Here is a 27,896-nt window from a genome sequence, read left to right as displayed (position 1 = left end):
CACGGATCCGGCCCCCCGCCCTGCGTGCTGCGTCCTCCGCCCCGCGGGGGCGGGGCCGGCCGGGACTACTTCCCCGGCCGCTCAACCCCCCGGCGGCCGCCCGCGCGGGGCGTGGAGCCCGCGCGCCGCCCCGCCCCGCCCCGCCCCGCCCCCCTCCGCGGGGCCGCCGCCTGCCGAGCGCGGGCGCCTCCTTCCCCGCCGGGCGCTGCCCCCCGGCTGCGGCCGCGCTCGCGGGGCCGGGCCCGGCCGGCCGCCCCCCTCGGAGCTGTGCGGCGGCGGCCCCTGGCGGGGTGCGGCGCCCCCGGGATCTCGGCGCCGCGTCTGCGCCGGCCGCCAGCGCGCTCGTCGGAACCGCACCCCCGCCTCTCCCGGGGCCCCCGGCCGGTCCCGCCGGCGCGGGCGCCTGCCCCGGGGCGGGGAGCCCACGGCCGCTCGCCGGCGCGGGGACGATCGGGCCCTTACGGACTGGGGGGCCGCGGCTCCCCAGCCCTCGCGCCCCGTCGGGCTCGTGGAGCGCCGGGGGGGTGGCCGGGGCCCGGCCTGGGCGTGCAACAGGGTGGCCCCCGGGAGCCCGCGCACCGTGGCGAGGCCCGAAGTTTGCAGCGCGAGCCGTGGCGCTGCTTCCCGGTCACTGTCGGCCGGGACCGCGGCGGCGCGGGGCGGGGACGCCCGTGCGGAGGGCAACGCCGCGGCGCGGGGGCGGGAGCCGGGGCCGCGCGCCCCCCCGCGGCTCCTGCGGGGCCTACTCGCCCGTCCTCAGCGCGGGCCGAGCGTCACTAGCACGCCCCGCCCCGCCCCGCCCCCGTCGCGCCCCGCCCCGCCCCCGTCGCGCCCCGCCCCTCCCCGAAGCGGCCAGACCCCGCCCGCCCCGAGGGCGCTTAAGCGCCCAAGGCTAAAAATAGACCCGGCGAGTTAGCAACAGCCTTCCCATTGGCCGGGGCGCTGGGGCGGCAGCGTGTGATTGGGCTTTGGGGTCCAACCCTCGGACTAAGGAAGGGAGGGGCGAGAGCCGAAGCGCGTTTGCACAGCGCGCTTCGCAAGGGATGCTGGTATTTGTAGTCATTTTTATTAGAGGCGGCCATGGAAATAGGTGAGTTTGAATCCCTGTTCTGCCACTAACGGTGTTATCTTGACTTAATGGCAGCGAATCTCTTTACCTCTCCAAACCTTTTTTTTCACCAAATCTGGATCACATACTGAGGTAAAACCTTGCTCAAATGGCTGCTGTAAAGATACGCTCTGACCAGATTGCACCCTACATGTCCTGTCAGTTTGGTGTGAGAAACCTTACCAGAGAAAGATGGACAAGGCGCGGGCGGCTCAGACCACCTCTCCTAGGGCGTCCCGGGAAGGAGGCATGGAGTGCACACAGGCAGGTAAAGCGTGGACATCTACCATTCTATCAGTCGGTGCAGCCTGAGGGGGGAACTGAATCCCTGCAAGTGAGGGGTTGAGTTTCTGCGCGTTTCTGCTTTCACGGGAATCTCCCCTGGAAACACCAGCCAGAGCAACATCCCTAAGACAAAATTGAGAAATCAGCCTCGTTGGCAAATGGGAGCCCTGGACAAAAGGTTAGCCGAGCTAGGGGAAAGACAAAGCCGAAAAAATGAATAAAATGTGAGGAAATAATGGAGGGAGAAAGGCAGTCACCCCTCTTAAGTGCTGATGTCTGCGTTTATCATCTGGTGAGGAGGAGGCTTTTTTCTCTCCGCAACGTGTGATTTCATCCTGCCTGGGCTTAATTGTGAGCTGAATTACTACTCAAGCATCCCCGCCCCACCTGGATAATCACATGTGGAGAGCACGTGCGGGATTCCCAAGTGGGGTGCTTGGGGAGTAAGCCTGTGGGGGCAGAGGGCGGGACAAGCCCTGGACCTGAGAATACGCAAGTTATGGCAGATGTTCTGCTGCGGTGACGAGTCAGTCTGGTCCTAATTAGCCCCAATTAACTCCACGGATGAGTCACACACACATGCCAGGGTGAGAAATTGTGAAGTTACTTTTAAGTGACCCAAGAAGATAACTCCTCTTTTGATTCTTGGGCCCCCCTCTTCAGATGGGCAGGGGCAGACAGCACCACGGAGAGTGCTTTGGATGCTGAGGCCAAATGACTTGCTAGTTATTCACTGCGACTAATGTGGATGAATTCTAGTAACCAGCACACACACCTGTCTTTTGTTAAGAAGCTAAAAGACAGCGTTTGAAGAAAGTAACAGTTTCCCCTTGGTGGTGGCAGGTAGCCCACTGGGGGACGGAATTGATGAGGACCTGATTAATTGGGAAAAGGGACTAATTGGAGCCCGGTTTTATTTCCCCAAAGCAAAGACTCTCTCACCTTTATGTACTAGCTTGAAGCTACTGTGAAAAAGCTACAGGTCAAAATACAGTCTCTCTCAAACGCAGTCAGCTTGGTTTGACTGGCTGGAAGTTCATTTTCTTCATTTAGAGGGTGCTGCTATTGGCCGGCCAAGGTCCACATGGGGCGGGGATGGGTAGAATGTAGTGTCTTGGCAAAAACTGGCACATTCTATTTTTTTTTCAATGAGTTGACATTTTAAAGTTGGGAGATTGCACAAAAATATCTTAACTTGCCACTTGTCCTAAATTTGAAAGATCTGGCAACACCAGGCCTTTAAGCTGGTGATTGTCTGGAGTTGAACAGCAGGTGCCTCCATTGCCAGGCCCCTCTGCCCCCTATTACTCCCTGACACTGAGGCTGGAGGTCACACACCATTTACCATCACAGCTGGGCTCTTCTTACAGCCCTCCCCTACAGCTCTATCACCCGGACTCCTCCTGAGTTTGTGGCCCGTTTCGTTTTAGTTCAGTGTAGTTATTGTGGCTGCCTCTTTCGTGCCCTGCAGTGGAGGGAGAGGCAAAAGGAGCTCAAGGGACTCACCTTTGATCGTTTGTTCACCGTTTTTACTTTGGGTCAGGATCATTCACGGGGTCATAAAGTCCTCTCGTTTAATGAATTTCAGTCAGAAATTTTAGAGTACAATGGAATAAAGTGAAAATATTGGCGTTCAATCCAGTAAATATTATCAACCTTTTGTTTCTTCTATGCATGTACTAGGCATGACAGTCAAGTGAGAGAGATGGCTGCAGCTCGAGGGCCATCGGGAAGCTTTCGGATGGCAGCTTGGCAGGAAGAGGTACCCAGGGAGCTAGCTGCTAGAGAGGTGGGAGGGTGTTTCAAAAAGGGAACTAACCCAGAAGACGGGGAGTGTGCAAGGAATGTTCTTCAACTGCTTGATGCAGAGCACTGGGAGGAGTGAAGAAAAACCTTGGGGGTAGGGGGAGAGAGGGAACCTTCTGGAGGACCTTCTATGCCAGAACCTAAATCTAACTCGGAAGCAGGGAACCACGGTGAAAGGACTAGTCTTTCCAGTGAGGGTCAGGCACTCGCAAGGTCAAATTTAATCCTTACAACCCAGAAGCAGGCATTATTGGCCTATGGGGAAAAAAAGACTTGGCAAAGGTCAATAGCAGAATTCAAATACAAGTCTGATTATAAAACCCACACATTTCTTTACTCTTTTTTTTAACAAGCGCATAAGTAATAAGTGCCCTGCTTTAAAGATTAAATTACCATGTGTACAGCGTGTACCAGAGGAGCTAGGAGACAGCTATCCTTTTTAGAACCCAGAACTAAGTACAAAACCAACGCTGAACACTTAAATAACTTAGTCTAGGAAAAGGAAGCCCTTTTTTAGACTGACCATGATGAGTTTAGTTACTTCAACTAGATCTACATAGACAGTGCTAATTTGAACAATGGAGAAAAACATCAACACTAATAAAAGCCATTCTTATTTTTCTGTGGCCATACAGTTGGCTGCAGTTATTATTCTAATTCTTTTCACATAAGGGAGGTTAAATTCAACTTGTGATGTTTTTCCCCACAGATTTGGGTACTATCGTTCTAATTTTTAAAATGAATTAAAGTTCAAGGTAGACACTAATTAAGGATTTGAACTTCCAAGACCATTTGCTTCCTCAGGGGTTAACGCATCCACTGTATTGCTCTCTTGAACTCTCTGAAAGAACTAAAGACTGGGATTATGAAATTAGGTGACAGGGAAGAGAGGCCAGTGGAATTCACTGGGTTGAGGCTGACCTTGGCCTCCAGCTCATCGGAGGGGAAGGGATAAGTCCTTTGATATCCTACTGGGCATTTACCTTAAACCACCTGGCAAGAGGCACACATGCTGAGGCTGAGGGAACAGTTAAGGTGTTTTGCTGGAACTAAGGCGTTTTTGAAAAATTTGTAATTGCAGATGTTGTGTGGATTTGAACGCTTTGTAAGCAAACTTTAAAAAATTGAATTTGTTTTGACAAAACATTGACTCATGTTACACATAAAGACTGTTACTATGGAGTCAGTTACAATTCTAATTTGAAGCGGTCCCTGGCCTCTGCCATTTCTTTGACATAACCACCTGCTGCCTTAGAAGTGCTCAGATAGCTCCCCAAACACACCCCCCTGTCCAAATAGCTTTTCCCCACACCAATGGCCTCATCTGCCACCCCGCTCCCTTTGCGTGGTTTATCCTTCAAAGCCCACCTTATTATCTGCTTTCCTGGACTTCAATTATTCAGTGAGCACCAACACCTGCCATCTGCCAGGCAGAACAGCTCGGCTCCTCCCACAATGGAACTCGGCTTAGATGAATCAATCACCACCAAATGCTGTAAACAAAATGCTCGCAGTCTAGTGCGAGTATAGCCAAGGGGACTTAGACTGGGGGTCTGGAGTTGGGGAAACAGCCAAGGTCTGAAGATCGGGTTTGTTGAGCAAAACAAGGGCTGAGCATTAGCATCAGTGTAGAAAGCATAGTAGGAAGGAGAGCAGTAGTTTGGAGTTGAGCACCCAAGTGGCTGGAGGGGTGGGAGAGGAGATGGGGAAGCCTAGGGGGCCTTAGCCCTGGGTTATGGCCTCCTGAGGCACCCCAAAGTTGGGCCAAGAACCCTTTCTTTGTGCAGCCTCAAGCTGTACTGGAACTATTCATCAGGCTGCCTCACTGAATTCCTTGGAGGCAAAGGTGGTTTCAGAGAATCACTATGTCACGTGCAATCAGGAGTTTTGCTGATCTCAACCCAAACCTGAGAAGTTGAAGACTCCTCCTTGGCCCTGCCCCTATACTGCAGAGTGACCTTGGGCCCAACCCTGGATTCCTCAGCACTTGGAAGCTTTTCCAGATTGAGGACGTCAAAGATCCACTGGAGGAACCTTTCACATGTGGCTGTGCCTCCTTGGGGTAGCTTGCTGATCACTGGTAGCAGGTGGAGAGCAGACGGCTGAGTAAGGGTAAAGTCTGAGCTTGTTCTTACACTGTTCACTTGCTTTGAAAAATATGAACCATCTGCTCAGGTAAGTGCGCGCACTCATCCACTCAGCTATTGTTGATCTCACCTCTCACCATGGCTGGAAACCATCTCTACAGTTCAAAACTGAGGCTGGACAGGAAATAAAAATCCTAAGTATCTAAAAATGACTTTGGTTTACCTCTACAGAAAGGCATGGGTGGTTCTGAATTCCTTCAGACAGTAGTAAGAGAACAGGTGCTTAATGAATTCCATTACCTCGACTTTGAATCACAAATTCCTGGACAACAGAGTCCTAGAATTAGGCTTAGGTTGGGGAGGTGACTATCAGAAAATAAACACCCACTTTATTAATACAATAGCAACAGAAAAGGTTTCCAATTTCTCAGGCGAAAATAACAGAACCAGCAAGACCTGGTCAGGGTCACAAGATCCCAAGTCCACATGGTTGTTCTGGGATTGCTGAGAGCGGCAGGTCTCTCCCGAGGACACAGCCACCAGAGCTGCTGCCGGCACCTGCTTCTCACAGCAGGGAGCTCCTCACCACCCCTCCCAGGAAACCCCAACCGATGCCGTTCTGTTTTAGAAGCTCATGGTGGACAGACGCCGCGATGTGGAAAACAGCCTTGCTTCTCGAATTCAAGGAAAACCATGAACTAATCTACCCATTTTTCTCTGATACAGTCTGCCAGAGCGCGTGTGAGGAATCCTTTTCCGTTTCTACCCCGTCTGGGTGAAGGAGAGGAAGGTGGAGAGGCCGTGGGCGTCTTCTTGGGCAGCTGCAGCAGCTTGGTGGGGCGCGGAAGAGGCGGCCCACCAATCACCTCTTCTTGAAGCCGTATTTTTTGCGTTCATAGAAGAGATCTGTCTTAGAGCTCCCCAAATTGACAATTTTGGGGCAACCGTCTCTCTGGAAAACAGAATAGAGGATTCACTGAGTGACTTGAGAGGTTTTACAGAGAGGACGTTTGGACTGACAGTGGATCTAGTCACCTTGCCAGTCAGCCACCTGCTCCGGCTACCAGCAGGGCCTGGCTGACCAGGTGATGGCCCAGCGGCCTGCACTTAGGACATGGGGTTTGCTGTGTCCTTATTTGTGCTCTGACTTTGACACACAGTCTGGCGGGGGGTTGCACCTGTGCTAGAGACGCTGCTGACTCTGATGTGTAATGACACGTTCCCCTGGCCTTGCTGTGAGCAGTGCCCCCTGGAAGCTGTTCTGCAAAATGACGGCTCCCTTGTGTCAATCTGGGGTGAAGAAAGGAAACTGGGGAAGCTGCTTCTAGAAAACCCCTCTCATGGATTGATCCCATTGCACAGGAGGCTGCTCCCGTGACACTGGCCTGTAGCACGTCGTCAAGCCCACCCCACAGCCCTCTCATTTCTAGTTCCGCTAACACCTCTTTCCCGGGACCGATGCACGCTGTTTAAAAATCTCCAAGGGGCCTCCCTGGTGGCGCAAGGGGTTAAGACGCAACCAATGAAGCTCTCTGCAGCCACTGCAGCACGAGTTCGATGCCCAGCCAGGGAGCTACCCACATGGCACAGCAGACCTCTCCTGACTCCCCTCAGCAGTGGATTTCAGTGGATCTGCTGGTTCTGCTCCCTGCTCTGTCTCTGGTGTATCCTCTCACCGCCTACACCCCAGTTCTTGTATGCATCAATAAATTAAAAAAAAAAAAAAAAGTTCTGAGAAAACATTCACATTAAGTTTTATTACAGCTTGCTGTTAGAACTGTCCTGTTTTATTTAGCTATTGTTGTTAATCTCTTATGTGTAATTTATAAATTTGTTTATGACAAGTATGTACAGATAAAAAACAGCATAGAGAGATGGGCAGAGTTTGGTATCAGCTGCGGTGTCAGGCATCCACCGTGAGTCCTGGAATGGACCCCCCTCCAGATGAGAGAGGACTTCTGTACTTTTTTGAAACTAGCATGCAACATATTAAAATGAGCTGGAAAATTCCAGCACACTAGATTATTAAATCCTCCCTAGTTTCTTGCTTTTATAGCTCTCACTGACTCACAGGTTTCCTGTTTTCTCACCTAAACTCCCTGGCATTTTATTTTCCACACATCTCCCAAGGGTCTCATGGCATCCCCCAATTCTACCAGGACTGTGAGAGGTGCGGCGGTGTGCCCGGGGCCTGGCTGCTGTGAGGACGTGGAAAGGAAGATGCAAAGACTGTTAAGAAACCTTGGAAGGTCTAGGAGTGTGTTTGTGAGTTGAGCCTGAGGCTATTCTAAAAATACCTGCAAATGTCTATCTGAGGTAACAGCTCTTTTAGCAAGCGCATGCCTGAATACTGAAAATGTCATCCTCTCAATCCGCCCAGAGGACACATGTCCCCAGTCCTAGCACAGGGAGCTGTTATTTCAGGCAGCTGTCACCGGAGTGAATGCCCACGGGAAATACATCTCACGGCCACCTAATTTCTAAGATTTCACAAGAGAAGTAGACGCTAGACTATGCCGCTCCTGCTTCCGTTCTACTCATCATGGCCACAGAAACATCACCAGGAGGACCCCAAGTCGGCTTCCAGAGCAACAACCAAGGCGAACTCAATGCCTTGCATTTCTTTCCTGAGGAAGGTTTTGTTTCGAGTCCACTTCAAGGGCAGGACTGCAAGCTACAAAATTTATCCTGAACCAGTGATGAAAACCCATGTCTCTACAATTAGTATCTTTACAAACCAACATTAATCATGCGCTCAAAAGTAATATACCAGAGGAAAATCTGTACAGAACTGAAACGCAAGAGAAGGAAATTTAAACAATTCGAGATCAGGCAAACAGTCACTGAAAATGTGTCTACACGGCTATTCCTCACAAACGGGACCAGTCAGTGGCCAGACCTGCTTCCTTCACAGGAACTAAAAGGGAAACATGCCCCCTTCTTTGGACAACTGTCCTGTAAACACAGGGAGGTGAAAGCCAGAGGGTGCAGCGGTGCGGACTTGACACCATCATGTTTTCTGCCCCAATCTTTATTTTCAGAGATCTCGAAGGTCTAAAACATACACTCACAAGGTAACAGGGAATATTACTTCCTGTTTGGTAGGGATTTTCTCAAAGTTACACCTGGCATGTGAGTAGAAAAGCCAAGACTTGATCAGGGGCTTCTCCGAGGCAAGCCCCAAACTTTCCCATGTTTTAGGAAGTTGAAGAGAATGGCAAATTTATGAATTAACTTTAAAAAAGTATCATATATCTTTTTCATCTATTTAACGACTGTGCTATTCACTTAAATGGGGAGCAGAGGAGAAACAGCGAGGGGGAGGCACATTCTCAGCCACCCTGGAATAAATGCTGAGTTAAATCGTGCATCTGGAGGGGATGAACCCTCCGGATGAAGATTACAGGTTGAAGATTCGAAGCTCACCTACAAAAACTTACTCCTTAATATTTAACTCTTCTCCTCATGGGGGAACGGGCATTTGGAAAAAAGTTGAGAAAAAGACATGAGGTCTAGCACCTGGATCTGCCACAGATTTATCTTTTTTTTTGTGGGACCCTCGCCAGCGGCCGGGGGAATGAGCCAGCGCTGCAGAGGCTGCGGGCAGCCTTGCAGCCCAGCACTCAACTGCTGCGCCACCAGGGGAGGCCCCTGCCAGATTTATCTTGAGGCCCTGGGCCACGTCACTCAAACACCCCTAAGCCTTTGTCTCCTCAGAGCTTTTGGGAAAGCGTGTTCAGCACAGTACTTGGCACAGCAGGAGCTCCAGCAATATTAGAAGCTATTTTTCTTATTTGCTGGTTGGGAGAGTTGAAGAAAATGGACGATTGAGGGTCCAGGGGAAATTAAGGATGAAACCGTAAACTATGTGTTCTCTAATTCGACAGCAACACCTGCAGTTACCAGCTCGACTTCTGAGTATTCTGGAGGCTTTGAAAAGCTCTGACAGCGGCCAGCTTAGTTTGCTGGCCTAATTCCCTTATAAACCATTACAGTTGCTGGAGAAGGAAAACAAAGCAGGGCTGCTTTGGCTGCAGGGAGGTTCTGCATAGGAAAAAGCTGAATCTGCGTGGTGACCTGTAAGGCTGAGAGGCTGGATCGCGTCACTGGGTTGCTTTGTGTTTCTTGGAAACTACTGCTGGGTAAATGTAAGCTAGACTCCCCCTCAAATATCCTTAGAACACTGCGGTAGAATGCAAAATAGAGGAAGTGATGTCTAGGATTCCCAGGGAAAGAATAAGGCCTGAAGAACCCCAGGTATCAGGTCACACATGAAACACAGACAAGTCAGATGGCAATTATCAATCGAGCACACTCCAGTTGCAACTTTATGCCAGACAAGAATTCTGGCTACAACTGAACACAAGTCCAAGAAAATGCTGTCCTCAGTGGACTCATTAGGTCAAGAGCTGTGGAATTTCTCTTCACGGCTATTGTCTGACTGTGGCTTCCCTGCTTAGAGACTCAGCAATTACCAAAGGCCTACTGTACCAGACACTGCACGTGGGAATTCCTATGGGTGGGGCCCAGAACGTGGACTGTGCTTAGTTAGAGCTGGGGAAAGGAGAGACAAACACACAAACCAAGGCCCTGTCTCTAAAGTAGCGTGACCCAGTTGGTGGATCAGATCAAGCCGGACATGATTTGACAGTTAAAGGGACATGCAAAGCAGAGTTTAGGGCAGATGGTTCAAATCACCAACTGAGATTATGTTTTGGACACATTATTTGTGACCTTTCTCATTGTCCTAAGTAACAGAAGGTTTAATGTTGCAAGAGTATTATCTGGCAGATATATCCCACTCATAGGGGGCATAAAGGCTGCGCCTGCCTAGACTGCTGAGGTGGCAAGGGTTGTTTCTCCCCATCGTGGGCACGTTCTAATTAAAGGACTTACACAAGGACAACACGGTGTAATGGGGACACCACTAGGTCTCGTCAGACAGCCTGGTCTGGCCACTTATTAGCTGGGTGAGGGACTGGAAAATGGGCATGATAATAATCCCTATTAAAGTTATTGTGAAGAATAAGGGAGATAGCATCTATGAATTGCCTATTCTTTGCTTGTGAAAATATTCAGAATTACATATCTTTTGCTTTGTTCTAGATTAAGTAACCAGATACCTCCTATTAGCCTGGTGGCACTCTATCACACTTCCTTTTGTGTCATAAGCCCCTCTTGCCCCTGAAAGCCTACTGCTTCCAATCTGAAGTTGTGAGGCCTTTCTTTGTTACAGATCTACAGGCCTGCTGCTTGGCATTTGGTTCAAGGAGCTGAATAAACAGCCACTGCCACCACACAACATCAAGGGACAAAAATGCCATGAGACAGAATCACAAACACAGAACTTATCACAGTAAGTATCAAGGCATTCTGTGGCTGTTTCAAGCTGCAAGCGACCCAAATTGTCCCCAATTCCACATCACCCAAACATTCCTTAATGATAGTAAAAAGAATTATGGAGTGGCTATTCCACACCATGAGCTCTGCCAGGCCTTACAAAGTGCAGGACGTTGCTTCTGAGTAAAAATAATCACAGAGAAACATCAAAGGACTAGAAAGAGCTACACCAAACTGCTGGTGTTGACAAAGACTTGCTTCTTTTGCATTTCCCCCCCTTGATTCAAAATAACTGCCTGCTGTGGGACGACACCCAGTTTGGCTTACAGGGCTCGAAGAAATTATAGCCTCGGTATCTAGCTGAGCATAGTGATCTCCAGAGACCATAGGGGGTTTGCCATGGATGGCAAAGTGTTACTAAGTAAAAGGAAAGCTGGATGGAAATCTTAGGATATACTCACGTCCTTCTCCTGAATGGTACACTCCTTACAGTAATAAGCATCCGAGACTCCAGGGCCTCCACAGATTACACAGCGCCCCTGGTAAGAGCCATAGTTACACTCATCGCATATGCGCACCAGGGTGCAGGGGCGCACGTAGGAGTCACAGATCACACACTTGCCATCACCTGTGAGGAAAAGAGAGTGGCGGTAACTCACTTGCAATTACCCCCTTCCGCAATGAGGAAACACACTAGTCTCCTTTTGAAGATGACTTCAGGGCCCTCTACTTCAGGATCACAAAACTTGGCATACCCCACAACACTTAGGAAAAGCTCATCAATTAATATGTAAAGAGCCCGCACAGCATCTGGTGACAAACCCATGTAGTTCCAGGGGGAAAAAAACGCACGTTGGGAGGGCTAAGACTACTCCAAAAGTTAAGAGATTGCCTCGAAACCCAAACACAGCGTCTAAAACGTGCGGGGGGGTGGGGGTGGACTGTGAAAGGGGCTGTGGCTGCTGCCTGGCCTTGTATTGACACGCTTCAGGGCCCATCTAAGCAAAGCCCTCTGCGGCTCCGCTGGAACTGCCCTGTTGCTGGCTCCACGGCAACGCTGTGCGGCAGGGGCGGGGTGTTTGGGAAGGTGTGTTTCACTCACATTTTTCACACAATCTTCCAATGGCTGCAAGATCAAAGACAGAAAAGAGAACCATTAGAATTAAGGTTTTGACGAATCGGTGAAGCCCACCCAGGAGCTTGGGGTGGAGACAGCAGCAGGAGCTGCTGTGTCCTGGGGAAGCTTATTCATCTCAGCCCTGCAAACTAGCTCCGAACCAAACCCCCACCCTCCCGAAGCCCCTCCCAGGTCCGGGGAAATTAGATTCTGCCGGCCCCACCCAGGCCCCCGCCGGGGCTCCCAGCACGCGAGCCCCCGCCCTCCTTTCACCAGAGGCCACGAACCCGCGCTTCTCCACTACCGGCCAGGAGGCGGGAAACGTGGCGCCCAGAGGCAAGATCCCAAGGACAGGCGGGATCCGCGGCCTCCTCGCCCCTGAGACCACCCCCACCCCCACCCCCACGGCCGGGGACAGGAGGCAGGCTCACCAACACCAGCCTGCTTGCGGCAAAAGATCAAGTCCGGATGATGTTTGGCCATAGCGCCCAGCCAAGCCCGCCACCGGAAACTCGAGGAACTTCCGCTCGACCTTTAACCCTTGTTGCCCTGCCTCCCGGCCGCCGCGATTGGTCCTCTAGGCGTCCATCAGCTTTACCCTCTTCGCACCAAGCCCCGCGCGATCTCGCGCGATCAAAGCCCGTTCGTTCCCAAGAGGCGTTTCCGCCCAGCTGGGCAGCCAGGTCCTGGCAGATGCGGGAAAGTCTTAAAAAAATCCTTTATCCCCAATTTGGGTGAAAGAGACAAATGAAATTTGCACTTTGATAAGACAGCTTTGTACTGGCACTGATTTCCTCCAGGCTTTTAAGCAGCTCTTTTTCCTCTTCCGCGTCGGTTACAACGCGGAGGCTCCGCCCACCGCGCTCCCCGGGCTCTAGTGCCCCATGGAGGCCCCGCCTTCGCCGTGACGGGGGCCACGCCCCCTGCCCGAAGGCTTTAAATGCGCCGTTCGGGACGTCACTTTCACGCGACCTAATCTTTGTCAGTGCACAAAATGGCGCCTTACAGCCTACTGGTGACCCGGTTGCAGGTGAGCGAACTCAGGGCCCTCTGGGTTCACGGGGGCGGGGTGCCTCCTGCTGTGCCTGCGGCAGTAGGCGAGGCGAGGCCAGGTGAGGCGGGCCCGGCCTCCGGCCAAGTTTTGTACCTGTCCCGGCCTAGCGCCTGTGCCCGCTCCGCCGGTGCCCGAGGTCAAAGCGTCCCCGGTTCAGTCGGCTTCCCCGTCCCTGTCCCCGCCCTGCGGGAAGCGTGGGTCCAAACTTCGGCGGCCTGGTGAAGAGTGCCGACACCCCATTCTCCTTTTTGAGGACTGAGTTCCACTCTCCAGTAGGGTTCCTTTCTGTTGCTCAAGGTGAGTGCAAGGTGACTTGGGGGCGCGGTCCTTGTTGAGCCCACTAGGCCCAGAGCCTGAAGACCTCCCTTCTTATCGCTCAGCGGCAGAGACTTGCTAGCTAGGTTGCCGGACCGAAAGTCTGGAGAAAAATCTAGTTCCCTATTCCGTTATTGAAAGGACTTCAAAATACGGAGCCAGAAATGTGAGGGGTCTTCCAGCCCCATATGTAGTAGTACGTAGAAATGTCCACAGTCATCTTGTCATCCTTTCCCCCTAACAGTCTCTCATCTTTACCCATGATTGCAAGATTATTTTAATTCCTTATCGTATCATCATTTGATTCATGTCGTCATTTGGTAGCCTGAGTACTCTCAACTGATAGGTGATGATCTACTAGAAAGTAGTGAAAGTTCCTATTCTCTGAGTGTCAGAGTACTGTGTTTTGAACATCTGTCCTGCTATCCCTGTTTTTCTTGTTCATGTCAACCTTCCCTCGCAGAATTTTCTGAGCCAGTGTGATCCTGAAGCTGACATTTGTATTAGTCAGAGTACCAGAATATGGAGTATTTTTTTCTGGGGACCACCTGTTACATTTTGAGTTCACAATTAGCTGCCTTTCTATGGGAGGGTAAGGAGACTCAACAGTTTGACCTTGACTCTCTTGTTATGAGCCAGCTAGAAAATTGACTGTGACGGCCAGATGGTTTTTTTCACTCCTAACTTGACAAAATGTTATATTCAAAAATTCAATGTCAAGCTTGTATTTTGTTAATAAAAATAAAAAAAGCAAGCATTTGTAACATTTGTAAACCTTTTACCTTGTGAATTTACTTTGAATCAAGTGGCACAACTTTGATTATAAAATTTAAAAGCTGGGTCTCCCTGGTGGTGCAAGGGGTTAAGACGCAACCTATGAAGCTGTTCGCAGCCTCTGCAGCACAAGTTCAATCCCACGGCCTGCCAGGGAGCAACCCACATGGTGCAGCAGACCTCTCCTGACTCGCCCGCTGCTCCCCTCAGCAGTGGACTTCAGTCAATCTGCCTGTTCTGTTCCCCACTCTGTCTCTGGTGAATCCTCTCACCCTCCTCCCCAACACCCTATGGCCTGTACCCCAGCTCTTGTATGCATAAATAAGTAAATCTTTAAAAAAATAAAATTTAAAAGCTATGTGCTGTACTCAGGGAGCATTATATTACTAGACATTTAGTTTTGAAAATCATACTGCTTTTTTTTTTAAATTTTATTTATTTTTTTTTAAAGAGGCACGTATTTTATTTATTTGTTTATACATGCACTGGGTACAGTCAGAAGTGCGGGAGGGTGAGAGAATTCACCAGAGCCAGAGCAGGGAGCAGAGCAGGCAGAAGGACCGAAGTACACTGCTGAGGGGAGCAGCGGGCGGCAGGAGAGGTCTGCGCGCCATGTGGGACCCTTCTCCGGTGGCTGGGGAGCAGCTGGGGATCGAACCGGTGCCAGAGGCTGCAGGGAGCTTCACAACCCAGCGCTCAACTGCTGCGCCACCGGGGAGGCCCGAAAATCATACTGCTTTAATTTAAATCCTGTGGTTTACAGTGAAATCATTATTTATCTCAAAGTAGTCTGACCTCTCAATTCTGGGCAAAGACAAGGCGTAGTCTTTGAAGGAATTTGCCCTAATGGTTTGAGTCTGTAGGTTAGCAATGTGGAAATAGTTGTTTCTTCCTCGTCCTGCTAACCATGATGTAGTGAAGTCAGACAAGATTATTTGGTAGGATTATCAAATAATAGATTTTTTGAGATTGGAGGAGTTGGCTAATAGCATGGTATTTTTGAATTAAATAAAGATCTTGGAAAGCATGAGTGTTAAACCAGCATAGAAGAGATCTGGGGCATTGTTCATGTTTTACCCTCACCCTGTGACCTTGAGCAAGTTACTTTCTTTCTTTCTTTTTTTTTTTTTTTAAGATTTTTATTTATTTATTTATACAAGAGCTGGGGTACATACCAGATCTGCAGGAGGGTGAGAGGATTCACCAGAGAGAGTGGGGAACAGAACAGGCAGACTGACGAAATACACTGCCGAGGGGAACAGGGGGCACGACAGGAGAGGTCTGCAGCGCCATGCGGGACCCTTGCTGGCCAGCCAGGATCGAACTGGCGCTGCAGAGGCTGTGGACAGCTTCACAGTGCTGCGCTCAACCGCCTGCGCTGCGCTCAACTGCCTGCGCCACCAGGGGAGGCCCAAGCAAGTTACTTCTAAACCCCAGTTTGGTCATCTATCCATCGGGGATGATCTTCATTGACAAACATTTTTTGAGTACTTGGGAATCAGCTTCTGGTGGTTGTTATAAAGGATGGTTGTTATAAAGTCATGAGAAAGCAGAATGTTTTCGTTTATAGCCATTCAGTAGTTGAGTCTCCTTATTTGTAGATGCATAGTCCAGGACCTTAAGAGCCTGGGCGACACCTAGTAGCAGAGTTAGGATTAAAATCCAGGTCTCCTTCAGCTAAGATGAACAAATAACATGGTACCACGTTGTTTCCCTATAGCCAGGCTGTTTAGGTAATGGCCAGCTACCACTGTCCTCTGACTCCTTGTACCTTTACCTCTTTCTGTGGTTAGCTACATTTAAGGTAGTACCACCTAAGGTACTACCTTAGTTGTCATGTCTGCAAACCTTGTCTGTGCATTCAGTTTAGTCCTACTTCATTCATGTGTATTTACTGAGCAACTGCTGTGTGCCCCAGATTAAATGATAGGCAGACCAGACAATTCCTTTTCTCATGGAGCTTCCATTCTAATGTAATCTACTGTAGAGGGCCTTTTTCAGCCAAAATATTTTTCTTCAGCCCTTGGCTTTATAAAAGATAAAGGTAGATAATAGAATGATGACAATTGCTACTACCAATAAGAGTAGCTAACATTTACCTAATTGGGTGCTAGTAATCTCACCTGGCTCTCGAGATAAGCAGACCTGTTAGCCCTATCTTCTGGGTGACCAGAATTAGGGTGGGTGCACCGTTTAACCAAAGAACATGGATTGAATGCTCGCTCTTATACCCACTGGCTGTGACTTTGGGCAGGTTACTTCACCTCTGTGCCTGTTTCTTCCCCTGTAAAATCCAAGTAATGGTACATCTGACTTCTCAAATAATCATACCATAGTTACATTATTTAGAGCCCTGCCTGCAACTAGTAAGTGTATGTAATTGCTAAGTAAAATAAAATAAACTTACTTAGGGCAGACGTGATTTGAATCTGCACCTTTCTGATTCCAAAGCCCAAAGTCCTAGCGCCTGCACCCATTCCTGTTGGCATCAGCCAGGGTGCTACTGATGCGCCGACTTGAGAATGGTGCTTTCTAAGTTGAAAGTGTTCTCTTGTTTCACAGCCCCGCCACCAGGCAGTCAGTATAGGAACAGGAGAGTGGTGAGATTTTTGAAAAGCTTCTCTTACTTTATGGTTTTTCTTTTTCTTTTTAGGTGCAAAATACTGTAAATGGTAAATAAAGGGGGTTCAGTATTTGCCAGTACATTTCCTAGATCCTTTGCCTTGAGGTGCTGAGGTATTGTGACTTTGGGGAGGTGATGTCACCTCTTGTGTGTATATCATGAGTGACATTTAACTGCAAAGATGTCTGACCAACATATTTGGCAGAAGTTAAGTCCTCTATAAGGTGCCATGTTTTAAAAAAAAAATCTTGCTTTGAATGAGGAAGTTCTGGTTGCATGCTTGCTGTGGTGCTTTCTCAGGGAACCAGCTCATAGTCAGCTGTCGATTTGAATAAAGTGGATGAATGATTGAAGGCAGCCCTTGGGCACTTTGGGAAGGGAGAATTCAAGTTGGAGGAGCAGCATGTGCGAAGCATGAGGTTCGAGTGTGGCAGGTGAGAAATAAGGCCAGTGCGACTGGCTTGCTGTGGGGAGGAGGGTCTGAGCAGGTGGCAGGGCAGGGCCATGGAGGCGCTGGTGAGGAAATTGGGTTTGACTCCCAGTATAATGAGAGCATGTTGGAAGGCTTTAGGTGGGGAGCACCGCCTAAATGGGTGATGGACCACAGCAGGCCCCAAGAGGAGGCAGGGACACTGGTGGGGGTGTGGAAGTTGGGGCAGTGGAGGCATCCAGGAAGAAGGGAATATGTGGGGACTGGGGTTCTGATGGAGATATTTTGGGGGCAGTTGGGTTGGATGCAGAGTATGAGGAACAGGGTAGTTGAGGGTGAATCCTACCTTTGGAGCCTGAGCAACTCGGGGTGAACCCGGATCCAGCATCCATGTGTTTGTGGTGCAAGGCACAGGTGAAGGCTGAAGCTCCTTTCATAAATCCTCCTTTCAACAACACCAGCAAGCATGGTGTTTCCCAGGGAGGAAACTGGATGGGGTCAGGTGCCTTGCCTCGGGTCCCTCATTGCATCTGAGCATCGCGTGTTGTGTCTGTTGTTACCGTAGCAGCCGCTGTCCAGAGGAGGCCCTCTGGGTAGTGTTCAGAACGAGTGCTGTGCTTAGGTAGTCTGTCTTCATTGGCTCCAGCGTTCCTCTGCATACCTGGTTTTCCCAGTACCTGGTGCGGAACATGGCCTCTCAGCGTGAAGGGGCGTACTGCTGGGGGGCTTTAAGAAAGCAACACAGGGCCTCCCCGGTGGCACAGTGGTTGAGCACTGGGTTGCGAAGCTGCCCGCGGCCTCTGCCGCGCCGGTTCGATCCCCGGCTGCTCCCCGGCCACCAGAGGAGGGTCCCACCTGGCGCGCAGACCTCTCCTGCCGCCCGCTGCTCCCCTCAACAGTGTACTTCGGTCCTTCTGCTTGCTCTGCTCTCCGCTCTGGCGAATTCTCTCACCCTCCCGTGCTTCTGACTGTACCCAGTGCATGTATAAACAAACAAACAAACAAACAAACAAATAAATAAAACATGCCTCTATTAAAAAAAAGAAAGCAACATATAGAATATCAGGAATATTAAGGTGACTTCCTCTGCCACTGACTTACTGTGTGGCATCTACCCTCTGTGGCCCTCGGGTTACAGCTGCAAGATGAGACAATTACTAGCTATTATTAGGCTTTAAAGGCCTAATAATAATTGAAAAGTTCTTTATACTCTAATGTGCTGTAAATTTTTTTTTAAAGGGCCTCCCTGGTGGCGCCAGGGGTTAAGACACAACCTTCGAAGCTATGCCACTGCAGCACAAGTTCAGTCCCCAGCCAGGGAGCTACCCACATGGCACGGCAGACCTCTCCTGACTCGCCTGCTGCTCCCCTCAGCAGTGTATTTCAGTCGCTCTGCCTGTTCTGTTCCCCACTCTGTCTCTGGTGAATCCTCTTACCCTCCCGCACCTCTGGCCTGTACCACAGTTCTTGTATGTATAAATAAATAATTTTTTTTAAAGGTTTGTTTTATTTATACAAGAGCTGGGGTACAGGTAAGAGGCACAGGAGGGTGAGAGGATTCACCAGAGACAGAGCGGGAAGGAGAACAGGCAGAGCGACTGAAATACACTGCTGAGGGGAGCAGCGGGCAAGACAGGAAAGGTCTGCCGCGCCATGTGGGTATCTCCCCGGCTGGCTGGGAATCGAACCCGTGCTGCAGAGGCTGCAGACAGCTTCACAGCGCTGCGCTCAACCCGCTGCTATGCCACCGGGAAGGCCCTGTGCTATAAAATTTTATGAAAGGTTTCTGATGTTGTTTTAATAGGCCCTGTCTAATATTGAGAACAGAGATGGACTTTTTCTTCTGATAGCCCCAGAATGTATCAATAGAAGCTCTCTTTTATTTTGGGGATCCTGAAAGGCACGGAAAATGGGTTTCCTGGGCTCATTCTGCAAAGCTTAGACGAAAGGAAGGGGCCCCTGCTTGAAGCCAGGTCTGGAATTCCACCTTGCGTGTGCCCTGGGCAAAACAATGAACATTTCCAAGCCTCAGTTTCCTTACCTGTAAAATGGGCATGCTACTTTCAGCTTCACAAGGCAGTTGTGAGTGTTACTTGGTTGTGTGTGGAGTGCTCAGGGCAGAGCTGGTGCCGGGTGTAGGTATTGGTTGAATGTCGTTCTGTCTCCGTCCTGGAGGTGGCCCAGGACAGAGCCTCCCTCCGCTCATACATTTTTTTTTTGTGTGTTTCTCAGCTCTTACATTTCAAAAAGGCTGACTGGGGGGAAATTTCTGGCTCCTTCCCTAATCTCATGCCCTGATAACTGGGCATGTAGTCATGGGTCAGGAATCCCTTTCTCCTGCTGCTCTAAGAGAGTTGGAAGAAGTAGAAACAAGTCTGCTGGCTTCCTGTTTTTTCTTGTCTAAGTTGAAGGGCAGCATTGGGAAAATTAGCTCAAAAATCATGCTTGCTAATGCACATCTTGCCCGGTGGGGAACTGAAGCTCAGGGAGCGTGTTTCTGCCTTCACCCCACAGAGACTGAGGCATTTTCTTTGGGAGCTTCAGCTCTGCAGGTCTCAAGAGGCACCCAAGAGGTCTTAGGCGTTCCTTCACACACACATGCACGCACACATGCACACGCATGTGTGCACGGAGCTGCAGAGCTGACAGCGAGGACCCTGCCTGTGGTAGGCTGAGACGCGGGTGGGAGGACGTTGCTTCGCTGTGATGCTCTGGTCTGGAGCACCCTGGCGCTTGGATGTGGTGTGGCCTGTCTGGGCTGCCCCACACGACGTCTTCCATGCCACTCACTGAGCTAGGTCTTGTTTTACAGACGTCACCTTGTTTGTCCTCCACAAGCGCCCTGAGACACAGGTATGTGTCTGCTTTCGCAGTGATGAAACTGACCAGGGAGGCCAAACAGCTTGTCCCGGGTCACAGCACAGACTCTTCCGACTGTAGAACCCAGGCTTTTCACCTAAGTGTTGCCCCACAATGCTCCCCTGGGGGGGAGGGGTCTAGATCTAGGGGCCACAGGTCACTTGGTTCCATGCCCTGTTTGAAGATACGTCTCTTTGGGGTGTGACACCTTCTGCCCCAAATACCAGAAAGCTCCAGGGGGAGGGGCTGGAGCTGTGGGTCTCAGAGGCAGGTTTGTGCTTGTCTGAGCCAGGTCAGCTCACAGACTCCTGCTGAGCCTGCAGGGGAGACCCCTCCCAGGTGTGGTGGGCAGGGCCGCTGCTGCCTAGACAGAGCAGGACTGATTCTGTGATTCTGGACGCTGTGTGCACCTCCCAGGGTCAGAGCCTGTTGCTGACAGCAGCAGCCAGGGCAAATTAGGCGCGTGAGAGAATAGTAACTGATTCCTTAAAGGCCCCCCACCCCCCAATTCCTTGGAGCCCATTTGTAGGTTGTGAATTGGAGGGACAGGCCTCCCCAGCCCCTTCCAAGCCTCTGAAAAGGTCTGCCACTCTGGCACCTCCGTCAAGTAGCTACCGAGGTAGCTGGTTGCCTCCCGGTGGGAGGGAGTTGCTCGACTTGGGGTTCATAGGAGAGGTGCCAGGCATCGCCTGCCAGGGGGAGTGAGGGATGGCGAAGGTGCGGGAAGGTGTGCTTCTGAGGAGGGTGTTGGCTGACAAACCTCCTGGGTGATCCCCCTGAGGTTCCCCTGCTGGGAGGGGCTGGGCAGCTCCCGGCTAGGAGTGGTGAGCCTGAAGGCAGCTCAGGGTCATGGTCAGAGGACCCAGGGACCTTACCTCACCGGGACCTCGAGGTCATCCTACTGGTGACGGGGCTGCCCTATGAGATGTGAGTGCAACTCTCACCGCAGGCCGCAGCGACACCAGATTCAGTGCTCAAGGGCAGACGGAGGATAGAGATGGGACTTTCCAGACTCGTTTCAGTGCTGAGAAGGCCCGGCTTGGTACCTGGGCCTGCTCTGGGCTCTGGTCTGTCTCTGCCGCTGGGACGGGAAGACAGTCTTGTTCGGCTGCAGCAGGACCGAGGACGCCAGCTGATGTTGCCCGAACACCTGCCAGGGCCTGGCACAGAGCTCTGCTTTTCATGTATTTTTCCCCTTAAAGAATGTGACATATTCACAGAAGTTCTCTTTTCTTCCGTCCTTTCTGGTTCCCAGAGGCAACCACTGATAGAAATTTTATCATACTAGCCTTTTTCTCTTCCCTAATCCCCATAAAAATCTCTGCTTTTGAATTCGAAGCTCGCTGTAGAGTGGATGCCCTTTCTGTGCCTTGGCCCTGGGGTTGGGGGATTTCCACAGGGGCTGGTGACGGGCCTGTCTCTTGAAGCAGCTGGCCTCAAGAGACCAGCCTTCTGGAGCCCTGGCAGCTCAGCCACCTTCTCCCAGGCTTGCTCTGGTGCTGGTGTCCATCTCAGGACAGACGGAAGGTCACACTCGCCCAGCCAGGCTGACTTCCTGCCCAGGGGTATGGCAGTCCCTTTGGTGTGAACTGTCCTCTAGATACAAGTGGCCCCATGGGAAGCCCCTCCATCCTCTCGGGAGCACAACTGACCTTGGCCGAGTGGGGAGGCCAGAGCTCTAGGTGGCTGTGCGCATGACACCCCCACCCCCTGCCCCCCAGCTTTGGCTCTGTGAACAGGCACTGATGGCCCAGCACAGCCTCTGCCATGTGTTCACAACTTGAATTTGAAAGCACGGTGGAGACCAGTGTCAGATCACAGGCTCTGCCTTTGTTCATTTCAGCACCTTATCTTGCCGTTTGTTTGTTTTTAACATTTTATTTTTGCGTAGAAGAACTGGGGTATAGGCCAGAGGTGCAGGGAGTGGAAGTATTCACCAGAGACAGAGTGGGGAGCAGAACAGGCGGATTGTACTGAAATACATTGACTGAAATAGCTGAGGGGAGCAGCGGGCGAGACAGGAGAGGTCTGCTGCGCCATGTGTGGGTCAGCTCCCTGGCTGGGATGGAACTCAGGTCATCACGGTAGGCCAGGCCATCATGCTGCTAGCACTGAAATTTAACCCCTAGGCCACTAGGGAGTCCCTGGTGTGACTTCTTTAGGTCAGCTTTTGTGTAGATTTAATTGATTGTTCAAAATTGTTGATCGATACATTTCTCTTAAGCTGGTGGTTAGTTTCCAAAGCTTGCTTAGATTGGGTGAAAATTTTTTGACAGGAATAATTAGTAGGTGATGCCATCCTATCAGGAAACACAAATGACAGCTTGTTTTGCTACTGGCAGTAACACTGGGAGAAAGACAGCCCCCCTTTTCCTGGTAGTCACAAATCCTTGTAAGTTAACGAGCAGAAACAAAGGGTTCACACACTTGAAAAACCAAAACTTTAATTATTGGCAAGTTACCACTAGAGGACTGTACTGTGTTATACTGGATCACACTATACTGTGCTGGGCTGCTCTATGCTGTGCTGTAGACGGCTTCCTCTCCTGCATCTCTTTGCCTGCGTCATTCTTTTTCCTGATTATAAAGAGAATTCACAGATCATGCAACATTTAAAAGTTACAGAAATACTTGGCCTAGAAAGTAAAAGTGTCCTTAATTCTAATCCCTAGAGATAACTGCTGTGAACAGTTTAGGCGTATCATTTCTGTTTTTTCCCTAAACATTTATATTTGTTCATTACTGTTACACAGAATTGGGCTCATACTTTAATACTACTTTGCTACTTACTACTTCTATGGAATATGTCATGGAGCTTTTCCCCTGCCAGTGAAGAGATCTGTCATACTTTTTTTTTCAATTATGGAAAAATATAGAGGATAAAATTTGACATTTTAATGACTTTTAAGTGTTCAGTTCGATGCCATTAATACGTTCACAGTGCTGTGGGCCGCCGCCACTGTCTTACTCTTTTTAAACAGTTTGTGGAATGACGTTCCTTGGATGAACCAGAATTTGTTCAAGCAGTGCCCTATTTTTGGACAATTGGCTCCTTCTTTTAAAAACAGTGCTGCAGAGAACACCCTTGCCTTTCTCAGTGTACTGTTTTGTGAGTATTTTAAGATCGCTTCTTGGGAGCGGGGAAGCTGGTCAAAAGGTACAGACATTTTGCATTTTAATAGGTGTTGCCTAATTGTCTTTCAGAAATTTTGGACCTGTTTACACTCTAGCCAAAGCACCTGAGGCTGGTAGATTTTTGATTTGTCTTGTTAAATGCTCTCACAATGCTAACCAAACCTGCTGTGTATTTAACCCTGTTCATTAAGGAAGGAGCTGGTTGATGAAGTAGAAGCCACATTCATTGGTTTAATTAATTTTGCAGCACCTCCTGTGTATCAGGCATGGGGGGGTTTAGTTATGTGTAAACACTGTCCCTCTCTTAGTGGAGCTTACAAACTAGTGGAAGATATCATCTCATAAATAAATGTCAATAAGTAGTAAATGGGCATATCTAAAAGGACACTGATTGATCTGGGAGTTTAAAAAGGATTCCCTGAGGAAGTGAAATTAATCTGGAACTTGACGAATGAATGAACTTGAAGGAATTACTGAAAGGGCCATATTGGGAATGGGATAGGCAGAGAACATTCTGAGCAACAGAAACAGCATGTGGCAGATCCCTTAGCATTTGTACTGACCAAGAAAGTTCAACATGTTGGGTGCTCATGAAGAAGGCAAATGCTGAATTGCTCAGAGATCACACAGATGAGGTTCCACCGCTGGGCCCCCATAAGTAGAAGAGATTGCAGGAGGAGGACAGGCTTTCTAAGGCAAATTCTGAAAAGCTGCAAGTAAGCTGAAGAGAGAAGGAGGTGCTCCCAAAGACATCACCTTAGAGTTTCAGAATGACTTGGCCAAAGCTGAAGGAAGGCAAGTAGCCTCGGAGAAGCACAGAGGCGCCTGGAAAACATCTGAAGGGGTCAGGCCTGCCAAAGGCTCCGATGAGCTTAGGCTTCTGAGACACTGACCCACCAAAAGGGCTTTCAGACCTGTGCTTACAAAACAAGAAGGGCGTGCTGCCTGCGCTGGGTCCAGAGAGGAGCCCCCACCCCCACCCCTCACAGCCCCCCCCGGCCGAGCGCCCCACATAGGAAAACAGTTACACATGGAGCACTGTGCACGAGCGGGCTCCTTGTCCACTGGACACGCACACTGTGACGTTCATCTGCCTGCTAAGTAATTTGACCAGGGCCATGGCAGTTAGTGGTGGGATGCGGTGCAGGCCAAACTGCCGCTCTTCAATCTGAGCCATCACACAGGGCTGTCTTCAAATGGGTAGCGAGGGCCTCCCCTGTGGCGCAGTGGTTGAGCACTGGGTTGCGAGGCTGCCCGCAGCCTTTGCAGCACCGGTTCGATCCCCGGCTGCTCCCCGGCCACCGGAGGAGGGTCCCGCATGGCGCGCAGACCTCTCCTGCCGCCCGCTGCTCCCCTCAGCAGTGTCCTTCGGTCCTTCTGCCTGCTCTGCTCCCCGCTCTGGCTCTGGTGAATTCTCTCACCCTCCCGCGCTTCTGACTATACCCAGTGCTTGTATAAATAAATAAATAAATAAATCTTTAGGGGAAAAAAAAAAAAAAAAACAAATGGGGAGCGAGGTGGGGGCTGTGGGAGATAAGAGGGTAGCAGAGTCCAGGGGACTCAGGAAGGTCAGACCTGAGCTCACACGCTGTATAACGTGTGACTCGCCTCCAAGGTCTTCAGTTCCACATCTGTAGGATTTCTACATCTGTTGGACATTACCGTCATTGTCACACCTGGAATAAAGGCTCAGTAAATAATGGCTGTTTTTTTTTTTTTTTGTTATTGTTATCCTGGGAAGTCCTACAGCTGTAGAAACTGAAGGCCTCGGCAGTTAACTCAGTTGTGTTGCCAAATAGATCACAGCTGGCTTCACCGGATGTCTGCCCAAGGGCGCCACGCTGGGTACATTTGAGTTGAGATTTGGATGAGTGACCTGCGACCTGTGCTTAGTGCATATGTGACTGACACAGGGGGAGGGCCAGCCTGTAGGACATGGGGTGGCTGACCCGGATTCCCAGAGGCCAGAGGGCTGGAGGTGCACAGTCACTGATGATGAAAGTAAACCGAGCTTGAGGCGGTGCTCTGCCCGGAAAACCCAGTCCGCAGTAGAGTGAGGCGAAAGCTCAGCCAGTGAGGAAGATGCCAGTGAGTTGTGAGGATGTCAGGGAGGGAAGTGGGCAATCGGAAGACTGGTGATGGCCTACAACAGAATTGGCAGCCCTTTGCACTCAGCAGCGCAGGGCATGGTCAGGCTGTTGCAGGATTTGGAATTGAGCCATGGAAAGGGATGGTTGGAAGAAGCACAGGGCTGCCCTTGGCTGAGAGAAGACGTATGGAGAGCATAGCTGTCCCCGAAGAGCTGAGAGACCCCACCCCAAGGCCGAGTTGTCCACCTGTAGGGCTCGGGTTACATGTCTGGCAGACCCAGGAGGTGCTCCCTGTCCTCGGGGAGAGAGACAGGGTTGTGTCACCTGCTCAGAGGGCGCAGGCCCTCAGAAGGGAGACTGCAGCGGAGCAGGTTGGCTAAACTTGAAGGAGAATGTTCTGACTGGACAGTGTGCATGTGGGGCAGGCAGTCCTCTCAGACTGTGCTGCCTGCTAGGGATAGGTGTTTCCACATCTGTTGGAAAACAGCATCGTGACTAAGGGTTGAGCATGGAGATGGCTTCACTTGTCACTGATACCAGAGCTTCTCTCCAGTTGGGGGTGGCCATTGGACAAGGCAGCACAGGTGAGTGGGCCGGTCAGGCTGCACTCAGGCGCTCCTGGCTGCTGGGTGACCCTAGTCGCTCTCTGCAAGCTTCAGTTTCCTCACATGGAAAATGGGCTAAGGGCAGAGGCCACTTCAGAGGGGTGTGAGGTTTACATGATGGGGGTGCGGGCAGCTTGGCTCATACTCACACGTTTTCTTTTTTCCTCAGAAGTTGTATTCATTTTTTTTTTTTTAATAAAGAGCATATTCTTTTTTTTTTTTTTTTTTAAGATTCATTCATTTGTTTATTTATTTAAGCACTGGGTACAGTCAGAAGCGCAGGAGGGTGAGAGAATTCACCAGAGCCAGAGCAGGGAGCAGAGCAGGCAGAAGGACCGAAGTACACTGCTGAGGGGAGCAGCGGGCGGCAGGAGAGGTCTGCGCGCCATGTGGGACCCTCCTCCGGTGGCCGGGAGCAGCCGGGGATCGAACCGGCACTGCAGAGGCTGCGGGCAGCTTCGCAACCCAGCGCTCAACCGCTGCGCCACCAGGGAGGCCCGTCTCAGAAGTTGTATTCTGTGTGAACACGGTATTTTGCCCTCTCTCCCCCAACTAGTATTTTTTCTTAAATCTATTTTTAGGCATTGATGGGTGTTCGCAGATGACTTAATAGTCCCCTGCTGCTGGGAATTTGGTGTTTTACCTTTTCTCTGTAATGAGGATCACAGTGGATTGTTCTGCCTGCTGGGTTGGAAGCGAGGCATAGCTGTTCCGGAAAGGCAGAGGTCTGTGTACAGATGTGAGAAATATGTCTGAGATGTGTTGTTGAAGGGAAGGAGCAAGTTGCAGAACAGCTTGTGTAGCGTCTCATCCGTGTGGAAAACACAGAGGGGGAGCGCTGTGCTGCAAGGTGCCCTGGGGTATTAATAGAAACTGCAGCAAGCACTTGGTGTAACCGCTCCCCATCCTCCCCTAGCTCTGAGGAGGTGCTTGCTTTCACGGGGCTGCCGGTCTCAGATGACTCAGAAAGCGAATGTGACTCAGACTTAAGGCCAGGCCCGCCCACTCGCCTCCATGCGCTGGGCCCCACGGTGGCAGCATGGTCATAGCTGCCCGTTCTGTCAGTGCCCGGGTGCTGTTCAGTCCTGTGCGTGGCATTGGGCTCTGGGGGTTCTTCACTCCTCCAGTGAGGCGGGCAGTGTGGCTCCCTGGGTGGACCTTGAGCTGGAGGGCAAGTGGCTGGGGGAGTCACTCCTGCGGTGTGGGTGGGTGGACGGTGGCTGGGAGTCCTGTCTCCTTACAGGGTCTGCTCTCACTCCTGGGTGACCTGGATTGGGTGCCGAGCTTGGCAGTGACTTCCCTTACCCCGGGAGCTGACCTCCAGAAAGGGCGCACCCCCAGAGGGGAAGCAGCTGTGCCTTTCCCACTGTCGTTTCTTGGGGTCATTTGTTTTCCCTGGTTCCGACGTACCCTGGGAAGGTTGTCACCTGCCGTTTAAAATGAACTAACACGCGTAGCAGCAGTTATTTCCCCGTCACCGCGCAGCAGGTTGCCCCTGCCTTAGGCTTAAAACGACATCAACATTTCTCACTCTTAGTTTCTGAGGGGCCAGGCATTTGGGGGCACCTTGGCTGGGTGGTTTGGGCTCGAGGTTGCTCGTGAAGCCGCAGCCCTATGCGGGCAGGGGCCAGAGCACTTGCTTGCAAGATGGCACTCTCACGCCTGGCGAGGTGGTGCTGGGTAATGGCAAGAGTTCCTCTTTGGCTGGTTCTCTCCCAGGACTGTTTAATTGTCTTTCTTCGTGTGGCCTCGCAGTCTCAAGTCATGCGACATTGCTGTGCCGCCTTCTTCCCGAGAGGTCAGTCAGCAAGTCCGCCGCGCGCGTTCAGGGGACGGGAATTAGGCGCCACCTTTTGAGGGATGAGGAAACATCCAGAGCTCACATGTGGGGTTTTCCTCATTCTTCTGTCTACTCAGTAATTATTTATTGAATCGCTAATATGTGCCTGGTCCAGAGGCAGAGATCAAAACAGTAAGCAGGCCTGACCCTGGTCCTCGAGGCTCCCGGGGCGGGAGGAGCAGCTCCCACTTGGGTGGTGCCGGTTAGCCCCCACTCCCCCGGCCTCCCTGGTGGCCCTCCGATGGGGTTTTCTTGGCTTGGTAGAACTTGACTTTGAGTAACTCCAACTACAGGTCTCTTGCCTTTTCTCCCGCCACAGGCTGTGCCCTCTGGCTGCTGAATCATTCCCAGGCCTCTAATGGGGCTGCTGGTGCTTTAATTCCCGGCTCTCTCAGCCAGGCTGCTGTCCCTCGGGGCAGGCCACCCCG

The 27,896-nt window shown here is 50.9% G+C and overlaps 2 protein-coding genes across 2 annotated transcripts in view; one reads left to right on the top strand and one right to left on the bottom strand.

Annotated features, from left to right (window-relative positions):
- Positions 1–2,923: 2,923 nt before the first annotated feature.
- PHF5A (PHD finger protein 5A) lies at positions 2,924–12,611 on the bottom strand. The gene is made up of 4 exons (XM_037513474.2): positions 12,175–12,611; positions 11,729–11,752; positions 11,088–11,254; positions 2,924–6,238 (listed from the first exon to the last, which is right to left on the bottom strand). The coding sequence occupies exons 1-4, from the start codon at positions 12,224–12,226 to the stop codon at positions 6,149–6,151; spliced, it is 333 nt and encodes a 110-aa protein (XP_037369371.1). The 5' UTR covers positions 12,227–12,611; the 3' UTR covers positions 2,924–6,148.
- The window catches only part of ACO2 (aconitase 2), a 37,148-nt gene continuing 21,645 nt past the window's right edge, over positions 12,394–27,896 (top strand). The window contains exon 1 of the mRNA XM_037513469.2: positions 12,394–12,773. Within this exon, the coding sequence (XP_037369366.1) occupies positions 12,738–12,773 (36 nt within the window). The 5' untranslated portion in view covers positions 12,394–12,737. The remainder of the gene's footprint in view (positions 12,774–27,896) is intronic.

This window comes from Talpa occidentalis, unplaced genomic scaffold (assembly GCF_014898055.3).
Source record: "Talpa occidentalis isolate TD23 unplaced genomic scaffold, MPIMG_talOcc4v2.1 talOcc4.16, whole genome shotgun sequence".
Classification (NCBI taxonomy): Eukaryota; Metazoa; Chordata; class Mammalia; order Eulipotyphla; family Talpidae; genus Talpa; species Talpa occidentalis.
The sequence above is the reverse complement of the archived record's forward strand: the minus strand, read 5'-3'. Positions and strand labels throughout refer to the sequence as shown.

What these genes read in the sequence shown, in the direction of transcription:
- PHF5A (XM_037513474.2), bottom strand. Translation starts at nt 12,226, where the DNA reads ATGGCCAAACATCATCCGGACTTGATCTTTTGCCGCAAGCAGGCTGGT. An exon ending in TGGAAGATTGTGTGAAAAAT is followed by an intron (nt 11,255 to 11,728) that starts GTGAGTGAAACA and finishes TTTTCCTCACAG; the next exon opens with GTGATGGCAAGTGTGTGATC. An exon ending in GTACCATTCAGGAGAAGGAC is followed by an intron (nt 6,239 to 11,087) that starts GTGAGTATATCC and finishes TCTGTTTTCCAG; the next exon opens with AGAGACGGTTGCCCCAAAAT.